This window comes from Aedes albopictus, chromosome 1 (genome assembly GCF_035046485.1).
Source record: "Aedes albopictus strain Foshan chromosome 1, AalbF5, whole genome shotgun sequence".
In the NCBI taxonomy this organism is placed as follows: domain Eukaryota; kingdom Metazoa; phylum Arthropoda; class Insecta; order Diptera; family Culicidae; genus Aedes; species Aedes albopictus.
Genome location: NC_085136.1, coordinates 186028354 through 186040812, shown reverse-complemented (window position 1 = coordinate 186040812; position 12459 = coordinate 186028354). Strand labels below are relative to the sequence as shown.

The 12459-nt window shown below is 36.7% G+C and overlaps 1 protein-coding gene across 8 annotated transcripts in view; it reads left to right on the top strand.

Moving 5' to 3' along the window:
• The window catches only part of LOC109419703 (cell growth regulator with RING finger domain protein 1), a 170339-nt gene that overhangs the window by 90529 nt on the left and 67351 nt on the right, over positions 1-12459 (top strand). For all 8 annotated transcript variants that reach the window (XR_009996322.1, XM_062845991.1, XM_062845989.1 and 5 more), the window contains one exon: positions 6718-6825. Coding sequence is in view for 7 of the 8 variants with exons in the window: in XM_062845991.1 (XP_062701975.1) it covers positions 6718-6825 (108 nt within the window). In the remaining variant the exon portion in view is untranslated. The remainder of the gene's footprint in view (positions 1-6717; positions 6826-12459) is intronic.

Genomic DNA, 12459 nt, shown 5'->3' with positions numbered 1-12459 from the left:
GTTTTTCAATTTCATCTAAATCGCCATTTTTCGATATTAAACCTTCATATTCACTCACGACTAACTTTTCGAAAGGGTGTATGCGAAAATAGTTCAAAAATATTCTAAAAGCTGTACAGCAAAAACGGATTGTTCGATTGTTATGAATTTTTCAGCAAAGTTAGATAACTAAATGATGATTCCTTAGAAAATATACACTGTAAAAAAATTATTTTTTTACTTTAAAAAAATATGATCTTTGTCACAAAAACTCAAATATCTCAAAACCCTATCTTTTTACCAACGTCAATTTTTTAGGGGAAATGGCCCATTATATCAGCTATCTACCATAAAATTTTGGTGATGGTAAACTGATAAACAAAAAAGTTATGACATTTCAAACATTTCACAATTTTTACATTTAGTAACAAAAAAAAAATTTTTTCTGTGTAAATTATTTCGAGAATTATATTTTGATGTTGATTTTATTGTAAAGGCTACCGCCTGAATTAAACAAATTGTTTTCATGATATTTTTGTTTGATTATTCATAATTGCTGTAGTATCTATTTGAAACTTAGACGCGATCCAGTGTTGTGATCAAAAACATTGAGAGTGTCATACTTTTTATTGTACGTGACTGGTGAAAAAATCCCTTGATAGTGTTGAAAAGCTGTTGATTATAAGAAAAATGGAATTAAACTTATTTTTAAGAGAAAAGCTGTATAATAAAAGTGTTATATACGCGTATACGTCTAGTTTATCTAAAAAAAAATTACCTCTTTAAGAACAGACTTTATGATCGGAAGAATGTGAGTAACTTCAACAACAACAAATGCATGAGAGGTACATACCATAGACAAACAGACGAAACGCCTAGAACAATTTTCGTGAAAATCCATCGCCCAGTTCACACTAACACCACCTGGTGGAAATGTTTCACGAAACACTGCGTTGTGCAATATCGTCATCAGAAGGCGCTGGTGTGAAACGTCAAACGCACGATGGGCGCTCTTCTGGTTATGAAAGCCACAACCAAGATTCAAAATGATCGTTAAAGGCGTGGTCAATGAAAATTTCGTCAGTGTTACGTTTGTGTGTCTGTATACATACCATGACAATGCTCACGATAAAGCAAAGAAATACTTCGCTATGGATATTAAATTAATTATTAGTAATTTTTTTCTTCAGTCAAGCAAACAACACCAAACTAGTCAGTTAAAACTAATAAGTGATTTTGTTTATTATAATCTAACGAACAACATGAACAGTCGCTTTCTCAAAGGTCTTCAACTCAACGCTCTCTTGTAGACCGTTTGATGAAAAAAAAATGTTCAAAAGAGTTACGAAATCTCACCGAAAGCACCATAGATAAACTGAAAGAGACTCGTTATGCCCAAATGCCCACATTGAATACAAATTTACTTGCACGACCTGCCGTCTAGACTTTGACAAACGAGCCATCTGTATATCATCGGTAAAGCAGGGCGCAGGAAGTTCTAAAACGACAACAACTGAGAAATTGCCAGAAGTGCTAAGTGCAGAGAGTCATGCCACCGCACCATCAGCGACATCTATTTAAACAATTTAATCACGCCCCTTTTCAAAAATGTTTTGGAATATTCTTCAACACCTATACCCATTTCAATATTTTTAACGTTGCAAAACACGCTTTCAACATTCATCTTGAAGAAGAGGGAAAACACTTGTCCTCAAATGTAACAGCAAATTAATGAATAAGGTACACCGGGGCAAGTTGAAACGGGTGGGGCAAGATGAAACAGCGGGTTAACATGATGTTTTCTAATGATAATAAATAGTTTGATCGCCGTAACGCATAGTTTTTGATTCAAACAATCTTTTAACGAAAGATAAATTACAAAATTGTATTGAAATCTGTTTCAAAACTTCGTGTTTCATCTTGCCCCACCCATTTCAACTTTCTCCGGTGTACCTTAAACGACTAATGCGCGGAGGGCGTGATAAAATCGGAACATTACTGTACATATAATATACATAATACATAATAAAAACAGATTGTTTTACTCTCGCACGACCATTAACAATAAAATCAGCATCAAACTGCGATTTCCGGCCGAAATAATTTACACTTAAAAAAAAATATTACTAAATGTGATAATTGTGAAATGTTTTAATTGTCATAACTTTTTTGTTTATTAGTTCATCATCACCAAATTTTTATGGTAGATTGTTAATACAATGGACCGTTTTCCCTAAAAAATTACGTTGGTAAAAAGATAGGGTTTTGAGATATTTGAGTTTTTGTGACAAAAATGATATTTTTTAAGATTAAAAAAGATTTTTTTTTCACAGTGTATATTTTCTTAGGAATCACCATTTAGTTATCTAACTTTGCTTAACATTAAAATCAGCATCAAACTGCGATTTCTGACCGAAATAATTTACACAGAAAAAAATATTTACCAAATGTGAAAATTGTGAAATGTTTGAAATGTTATAACTTTTTTGTTTATTAGTTTACCATCACCAAATTTTTATGGTAGATTGCTAATATAATGGACCGTCTTCGCTAAAAAAATTACGTTGGTAAAAAGATAGGGTTTTGAGATATTTGAGTTTTTGTGGCAAAAATGATATTTTTTAATGTTAAAAAAGATATTTTTTCACAGTGTATATTTCTTAGGAATCACCATTTAGTTATCTAACTTTGCTGAAAAATTCATAGCAATCGAACGAACCATTTTGGCTGTGCAGATTTTTGAATATTTTTGAACCATTTTCACATACACCCTTTTGAAAAGTTAGTCGTGATTCAAAATTAAAATTTGATATCGAAAAATGGCGATTTAGATGGAACTGAAAAACTGTGCAAAGTTTCAGTTCAATAGAAAATCATGAATTAAAAAATTTGCTTAATTTTGATGCTGTTGCTTGGAATCGCTCTAGAGTATGTGCCTACAGGGGGTGGCCAAAATGTTTGGGATAGGCAACTTTTTTTTCTCTCTAAAAAAATCAACATGATGTAACTTTTCATAGAGTGCATCAAAAATTCTCAAATTTTGACTGTTTGTCAACCTATTGTATGTGCATCACTGGTACAAATTTGGGCTCGATTGGTCAATCTGTCGCGAAGCTAGAACCATTCTCGTAAAACACTATTTTTTAGACAACCAATTTTTGAACTGTCACATCTCCGAAACCAGTGAACCGAATTGAATGAATTTTCGAACGTTTATCAACAATATATTGATACTTCATGCGAAATTTAAAAAATCAAGATTTTCTCACGACGACTTAAGTTATACCGGTTTGACATTTTCACCCATATAGAGGAAAATAAGTCAAATTTACTCTCTAAGTAATCTCGGTCATGAGATATTTGGTATAAATAATTCGTCAGTATTACGTATGTTTGTCTCTGACATAACGGAAATCACAGACAACAAGATGTAACACTTGCGAAATTTCCATATCGTACATCTCAGCACCATGATTAATTATTTATTTATTTGTCGTCAATCATGAGTAGACCAGTTTGTTACAATGAATGTTACATAATTTGTCTTAAATTTAGAAATACATAATATATAATATATATATATAATGATATTATCATAGAGTATTCACTTAAATCAACTGTTTAGAGCTACTTTTGCGTTTCGTGTTTTTCGGATAGCATTGAAATATGTTCTTAATTTATCTTTTGTTAATGTAAAGTCAATAGCGTCAGAATGTTTATTGAAAGAAACCATCATTCGATTTAAAGGACCAAATTTGGCATAGTTTGTGCGATGATTGTTGGCAATGAAAATATTTCGGTTTCGTAATGGTCGAGATGGTATGTAAAAATTGAGTTTGGATAACAGTTCAGCTGAATCTATTCGATGAGAAACTAAATCATTAATGAACGAAATCATCGCAAATTCTCGGCGCTCTTTCAATGTTTGTATGTTGAATAACATACAACGGGTTTTGTATGAAGGAAGAGGAAATCTTGTCCAGCCTAATTTACGGAGTGGAAACAATAAGAATTGCTTTTGTACAGATTCTATTCGTTCCTCATGTGTGATGGAATATGGTGACCAAACTATGCTACAATATTCCAGTATTGATCTCACATATGCAATGTATAAAGTTTTTATCGTGTATGGATCATGAAAATTGTAGCTGAAACGCTTGATAAATCCAAGCATGTTATTTGCTCTGCTAATGATTGTGTTATAATGGTCGATAAATGATAGCTTGGTATCTAATACAACTCCTAAATCTCTTATGATTTCACACTTTTCTACTTCTTCATTGCCTAGAGATATTATTATGTCTGGTGTGTTTCGTTTTCTAGTAAAGGCAATCGATTTGCATTTTTGTACGTTTAGTTTCAGTAGACTCTTTTGACACCAAATGGAGAAAATGTTAATTTCTTCTTGGAACATCTGAACGTCTTCTTCGTTTCGTATTTCTAAATACAACTTCATGTCATCCGCATAAATAAGAAATTTCACATTTTTTAGTATTAAAGAAATGTCATTGACAAATAATATGAAAAGAAGTGGACCTAGGTGAGAGCCTTGAGGTACTCCTGATGTTACATTAATTGGATTGGATTTTCTTCCTTTAAATCTGACTATTTGTTGCCGGTTAGTTAAATAAGATTTGATCTAGTTGAGGAGGCTTAATTCGATTCCCAATTTATGTAATTTAAAAAGCAACATAGGTATATCCACTCGATCAAAAGCTTTACTGAAATCGGTATAGAGAGCTTCAACATGCTTTCCGTTGTCCATAGCCGTTAATGAGTAGTTAACGAATTCAATTAAATTAGTATTGGTTGAGCGCCCTTTGAAAAATCCGTGCTGCATATTCGTTATTCTGTTTTTGGTTTGCTCAAATAATTTCTCATTGATAATTGCTTCAAACAGTTTGGGAATACAAGAGATAATGGCAATCCCTCGATAGTTGCTTACGTCTGATTTTCTGCCGCTTTTAAAAATAGGTACCAAGTACGAAATTTTCCATAGCTTAGGAAAGTTGCCAGACTTTAAGGACATATTGAAAAGCCAGAATAGCGGCGCTGTTAATTCAACTGCTAAGTTTTTCAAAAATACAGGTGGAATTCCATCAGGTCCTGGACCTTTTGAAGCATCCAAAGTTTTTGAACCTTCTATGATTTCTTGTACTTTTATATGATTAACTCCAATGTTTCTCTCGAGTTCTGGAAGGAAGTCAAAATAATTTCGATCTCGATCTTCTTCAGGAAAAGTCGTATAATTCTGTTGAAAAAAATTAGAAAACAAATTGCATATCTCGTCTGAGTTATTGCCAACATTTTCATGAAGATGCATTTTTGATGGATAGTTGTCTGTTTTAAGTTTGGATTTTACGTAGTTGAAAAAGTTTTTCGGATTGGATTTTATGCCAAGCTCAGTTTTTGAATTGTACTCCTCAAAAGCAAAATTAATAGCCAGATTTAATTCATCGCAAATTTGTAAATAGTTTGTCAAATTTTCATTATTACTATTTTTCCTGTACTTTTTGTGTGCTTTTTGCTTACGATTTTTTAAGTTTTTTATTTGCGCGTTGAACCAGACAGGTGTTTTTGTGTTATCAAACCGCCTTATTTTTTTCAATGGCACTTCCTCTGATACAATTCGAAACAGTAATTTATGAAAAACATCCACAGAGTTCTCTACATTCTCTTCATTCTTAAGAATAGATAGCCAATCTAAAGCGTTAATTTTATGCTTTATGGTATTGTAATTCGCTGAATAATATTGAATCTCCTCTTCATACTCATATTCATCAGGCCTATTATTTTCCTGTACAAACAAAGAATATTCAATTGCTGTGTGATATGCCTCATTTTTCCACAATGGCCATACAGATTCAGTCACACAGAAGTCTTCATGAATGTTTGTAAATAGCAAATCTAAATAACAGTTTTGTGGATTTTTAACATCATTAATTTGATTCAGGCCTAAACTTGCAATTTTATCGAACAAATATTGTAGTGTTTCATTTTCACCGATTACTGAAAGTAAGATGGCTTCATTTTCATCATCGGGAATAAAGTCAACATTACGCTGGTTAAAGTCGCCATATATGTGAAATTTACATTCTGGTGGGAATTTAGACATAATGTCATCAGCAATTTGTAAAAACTTATCATATGACTCTTTACGAGCATTGTTTGGTGCAAAATATACAGAAGAGAATACATGAGTTTCACATCCTATAAAAAGTTTGGCCCACACATGTTCAAATTCCTTATGTTTCTTTGTTGTAATTAGCTCTGAGTTCATTTCTGTAGAAACGGCTATTAGAACACCTCCTTCTGATTTTTTTTCTGATGTCTGCAGATTTCTGTCATCCCTAAAGACATTATAGCAATTTCCGAATACTTCCTCGCTTTTGACACTTTCATTCCAACTTGTTTCAGTTCCTAAAATGATTGGATATAAACAGCCTAAAATTTGGTTTTGGATCTCTTTTATCTTTGTTGATCTTTGTTAATAAATCTTTTATTCTGGCTTAAAGTCACTAATTTTATCTTCATCGTTGCACGTTATGCCCTATGCACATTGCACATCCAATCCTCAAGGTCTTCAGGCTTCTTTACTTGCATCTGCCTAATCACATGTGCAAAAAAGAACAAACTATACCATCCAAGCGCTAGTGCTAGCTAATCACTCCATCCGTCGTTGTTAACTATTGGTTCCACCATCTAATCAACTTTCGTTTTCTTACCATCTCATTGTAGGTCATTCTTGTGAATGTGGTGCATCTGAGAGACCCGGTTTGCCCCCTGCCGACGTCCATACTTGCTCAGTATCTGAAGCAAGCGAGTGGACAATTATCATGCTTGAAGGTGAGACCTTATACTATCGTTAGATTTAGAAGCTGCAAAGATCTACGAGACACTTCGTGCAAATAAACCGGTTTAGGTCAAAGCGGTGGCGGCGGCGGCGTCTAAGACGAAAGAATCCGTTCAAAACAAACACCCTTACCATGCTGGCAGGCCACAGTGGTTCGGAGTGCTACGCAACAAATACTGTCAAAACAATGTTCAGCTTCAAGGAAAATTTCACAAACCGCGCTAACCGGAGATAATCGCGTTTATCCTCTACTATCCGTCATTAACCGCTGCTGAGTAGTGGTTAGTATAGGTACTATAGATTCTATAGACTCGCGGAGACATGGTTGAGCAATATAATTTTAGTATGGTTTACCATCAATTTAGAGTGTACCGAGCGAATATGACGTCACGCAATCCATTGTCGCTATTAAAATCGTGACGTCATGCTCGTTTGGCTACACGAACTGACAATTCGCGTTTGGCTAGAGTTGGCTTCGTCTCCGCGAGTCTATGGAATCTATAGTGTCTATAGTGGTTAGATGTGATTAAAACAAAAAATCGTGTGAACAATTAATTTGTATAGTTTGAACTCTCGACTAATCTTGTAACAAAGTCTTAAGACTTTGGTGGAATAATTAATGAACAATTTTCCACCCTATGAAATTTGTTTATTCATGAACAAATTGATACTTAAGCTTATCTGAATTTCTTTTATCTTGAAGATTGTGTGCCAAAACGTTTTGTAGCATAAACAAATCATGTACTTTAATTGGAAGACACAATGTGTTGATTATTGTCAATTCTGTTCTTCCAACCCATCTGAAATCCTATAATTTCTATTGTTACTCATGAGTGACATAAGGACTCTTTATAAGCCTTGAAGGATCTAAAATCATCTTTGCGAGTTCATGCAGACCTCTACACCCCTTCGATGACCATTACGGATCTTCAAAAGCCTGCCACGCATACCAGGAACCTAAGTATTATCAAACTTCCATGAACCTAAAATCTTTTTCCATAGGGTTTAAGCTTAGGATGTAACCTTTCAGAAAAGCCTTTGTTCAAAATATTCTATCGGTGGAAATTGAAATAAATCAAGTTTGAAGATTTTATATCAAATGAGGAATATCCAGAGCATAATTTTGTTGATCATCCAGAACTGCAAACAACTAGGCGTCGTGCGTGACCTGTAACATACCCGATGGCCTCTTCTTAGGTTTTTGAACATTATATTCACTTGTCATTTCTCCGGTATATGTGTTATATGATCAGCCCAAGGGGGTCTGCCGTGATTAATTAGCTCTTTTTTTATTTTGGTGAGCTTCGTGGTCGTGCGATTAGTGGTGTCAAATGTTTAAGTGGTGTAAAAAAGTCTTGGAGTGAGAGTCGGAAGAAGCTTGGAAAGAAAAATTCCTAACTGGGTTCTGTGTGTTGTTTATAATTTGGTGGTAGTAATGTTCATTTTGTTCAGCCTCTGGCTGAAGACGGTGTGAATTGCCATATTTGTTTAATATTTTAAACAACATGAACATTCGCCGGCACGATTTCCCAACTTCTTTACCCCTAATTTAATCACATTTTATTTACGTGATTAGCTCGGTAGCTTAAATTATGCCATCATTCTGCTAACAATTGAGTGGAATACAAATGTGTAACGATGAATCTGTACCATTTCAATAAGAAATTGCATGAGAGATTTCTTTTCGACCCTCAGACACTTAATACTTTTTTAGAGTGTAAACGAATATGTTGCAAGCTTACAAAAGTTTGCATAAAGCCATGCGCCACCTGTGAACAACTATTTGAACCGTGAGCTAAACTTTATATCGAAATAAAATAAACTGCAGCATGAGTAAGTCTACATTCAGGCGGTTGTTTGAAATCTGCTCGAATTTGTTTCATGTGGAAAATTCCAGGATTTAATTGCGCATTAGAGAAAATTTGAACGGATTACAGAGCTATTTTCTCTGGCATAACGAAACCCAATCAAAAAATGCTTTGTACGCTCTCCGTACACCCTCGAGTGGGAAATTGCGTCTTAGTTTAAGGTAATATACCAATCCGACCGCGACCGATCTTCATTATTGGTGGAGTTTCCAAAGTGTAGAGTTCGAGTTCGAGCAATAGCTAAGTGGTGAATTTGAAATTCAAATATTAAATCGATATTGGAAAATATCGTTCGCTTTGTACAACTAAATTCGAAGTAATGTCGCGATTAAATTAAAGCTTAGTTTTTATTCTAATGTGCTTGGTATTTTTAGTTGATCTTTTTTTGAGTTCGGTCAGGTTTTGTGGTGAAATACTCGTCCACACCGTGAATTAGTGTGTGACTTGAGACAGGTAAGCTCTAATGTGACCTTATGTGAAGACCACGTGTGAAGTAATGAAATAACTCGTTGATTAGGCCAAGCCCTTCAACGAGGGCAGCCAGTGTGGGTCAGTTCGTGCCGGTGAAGCAGTAGTGGCCAAAATCCAAGCCCGTGAGGCCAAGCAGACGCCAGTGGACGTTACGTTGAATCGACCACGTGTTTTGTCACCGTACTCCTGGGACCTAGGACCCGGATTTGCTAAACTGCCCAACCGTAACACAAGCGAGTGCTGGACCATTTCCGTTCAAGAGTCCCTGCCACCGAACTTCAAGCATACTTCAAGGCCCGTTGGTCATCGGTGCGGATCATTTCGAACTGCTCGACTGTTAGTCGAGACACGTCGGCACGGATAACAGGTAACCGAATCCTCGTCCATCCAGATCCGAATCGGGTACCCGTCCAAGCTAGTTGTGCGATAGGAGCTACGTAAAACGGCTCGATACTCCACCATTCCGGGGACATATCTACCCTGAAGATAATCGCACGCGCGGGTCGGATTCGGACTTCGACGTGAACTGCTTTGAAGAGAATCGTTTGGTGAGTAGATCCTTTTGCTGACAACCCCAGAGGACGACGTGGGACCTCGGCCCGGCGTATCAAGGTCAGATATTTCTCCTTTTTTTTGTGCACGAATAACTTTTCTCTAGAGAAAACTTAGCTTACCTAAAATTATAAGCATAAAATTAGTTTTGACGTGACGTCACAAGTCAATTTAAAAGGCGCCAGAAACTCATTAACAGAATCTTGTGAAACTCAAGAAAAGGTTGATGTAATTTGATTTGGATTGCGTGAATAAATGAGTTTTGAAAATTACTTCTAATTTAGTGGAATTCCACCTTTTTCTTCGCGCGCTATAGCTTGTGACGTTGAACGAATTGGTTGTATTTTAGCCGAGACACATGCTCTCCTCGACTGTGTGGGAGGCGTATTGAGTTGGTAAGTTTGGGACATGATTGAGTTGGCTTAGTTGGTTCGTTCAAATTAGTAACTTTGTCATCTGGAATAACTATAACCTGCCTTGAGTAGAGGAATCTCATGCCGGGATTAGATCACAGTCTTCGGCCCTTCTAACTTTAGAAGGTGGCGCTTAAGTCGCAGACTGCTGTAACAGATTGGAACGTTACATTTTGGCGCCCAACGTGGGGCCCGTCAATAGTTTTCAAATTAGTTGGCATTCGATCTTTGAATTAGAAAATTGTTTTGAATTGCCTATTTTGAACTCAATATTATTCTATATTCGATTTGAATTGTTAATTTGTCAATAAGTTTTCGCGGTTAAGATACTTAGTTTGTAATTCGGTTTATTAGTTCGGTAGTTCGGTTTATTATTTCGTTTATTCGGTTTTTCGTAAGTGAATTGATTCGTTAGATTAGTATCGGTAATTATTCGGTTTCGGTTAGTGATAGTGCTGTTTTTTTTTTCTTTATTTTCTTTGGTTTTTAGTTTTGTTTAGTGAATAAGTGATTTTTTCTAAAGTGAATTGAATATTATTTGGTTTGTTTGACATGGATTTGTTCAAAGTAAATCCTAATCATTTAGATGAGAGTGAAGTGAACTATGAGCTTGCTGTACGAAACTACTCGATCGATAAGTCGGTGGAGAGCCGCAGAAGAGACCTCAGGGTAGTCTTCCGTGATCCGGAATCGGAGAATTACGTCCGGGTGACAGACGAGATGATGAGGGACGACATTCGAGTGGTGCCTACGAAGCTGAAGGAGATTGCAGATCTGTTGGATCAGGGACCCAATCCAACCTGTTTCTCTCGCTTGGTCCACTACTATCAACGAGTTCGTCGATATACCCCTCGTACAGCCCAACAACAGGAAGAGCTACGTTGTTTGCTGGAGATGATTTCGAAGATTTCCGCAAGATACTTTACAACCGGTTTGGATGAAACGGTAGGGCATGGCCCGATTGCAGAATCCACTACTCACGGTAATCCGTCGGATGGTCATCATGGAACTGCGGATCAGTCTTCGAGGAGATCCCACGAAGCTGCTCACGAGACGACCATGAACGTTCAGCGAAATCCAGGATCACCGTTGTAACGATGAATCTGTACCATTTCAATAAGAAATTGCATGAGAGATTTCTTTTCGACCCTCAGACACTTAATACTTTTTTAGAGTGTAAACGAATATGTTGCAAGCTTACAAAAGTTTGCATAAAGCCATGCGCCACCTGTGAACAACTATTTGAACCGTGAGCTAAACTTTATATCGAAATAAAATAAACTGCAGCATGAGTAAGTCTACATTCAGGCGGTTGTTTGAAATCTGCTCGAATTTGTTTCATGTGGAAAATTCCAGGATTTAATTGCGCATTAGAGAAAATTTGAACGGATTACAGAGCTATTTTCTCTGGCATAACGAAACCCAATCAAAAAATGCTTTGTACGCTCTCCGTACACCCTCGAGTGGGAAATTGCGTCTTAGTTTAAGGTAATATACCAATCCGACCGCGACCGATCTTCATTATTGGTGGAGTTTCCAAAGTGTAGAGTTCGAGTTCGAGCAATAGCTAAGTGGTGAATTTGAAATTCAAATATTAAATCGATATTGGAAAATATCGTTCGCTTTGTACAACTAAATTCGAAGTAATGTCGCGATTAAATTAAAGCTTAGTTTTTATTCTAATGTGCTTGGTATTTTTAGTTGATCTTTTTTTGAGTTCGGTCAGGTTTTGTGGTGAAATACTCGTCCACACCGTGAATTAGTGTGTGACTTGAGACAGGTAAGCTCTAATGTGACCTTATGTGAAGACCACGTGTGAAGTAATGAAATAACTCGTTGATTAGGCCAAGCCCTTCAACGAGGGCAGCCAGTGTGGGTCAGTTCGTGCCGGTGAAGCAGTAGTGGCCAAAATCCAAGCCCGTGAGGCCAAGCAGACGCCAGTGGACGTTACGTTGAATCGACCACGTGTTTTGTCACCGTACTCCTGGGACCTAGGACCCGGATTTGCTAAACTGCCCAACCGTAACACAAGCGAGTGCTGGACCATTTCCGTTCAAGAGTCCCTGCCACCGAACTTCAAGCATACTTCAAGGCCCGTTGGTCATCGGTGCGGATCATTTCGAACTGCTCGACTGTTAGTCGAGACACGTCGGCACGGATAACAGGTAACCGAATCCTCGTCCATCCAGATCCGAATCGGGTACCCGTCCAAGCTAGTTGTGCGATAGGAGCTACGTAAAACGGCTCGATACTCCACCATTCCGGGGACATATCTACCCTGAAGATAATCGCACGCGCGGGTCGGATTCGGACTTCGACGTGA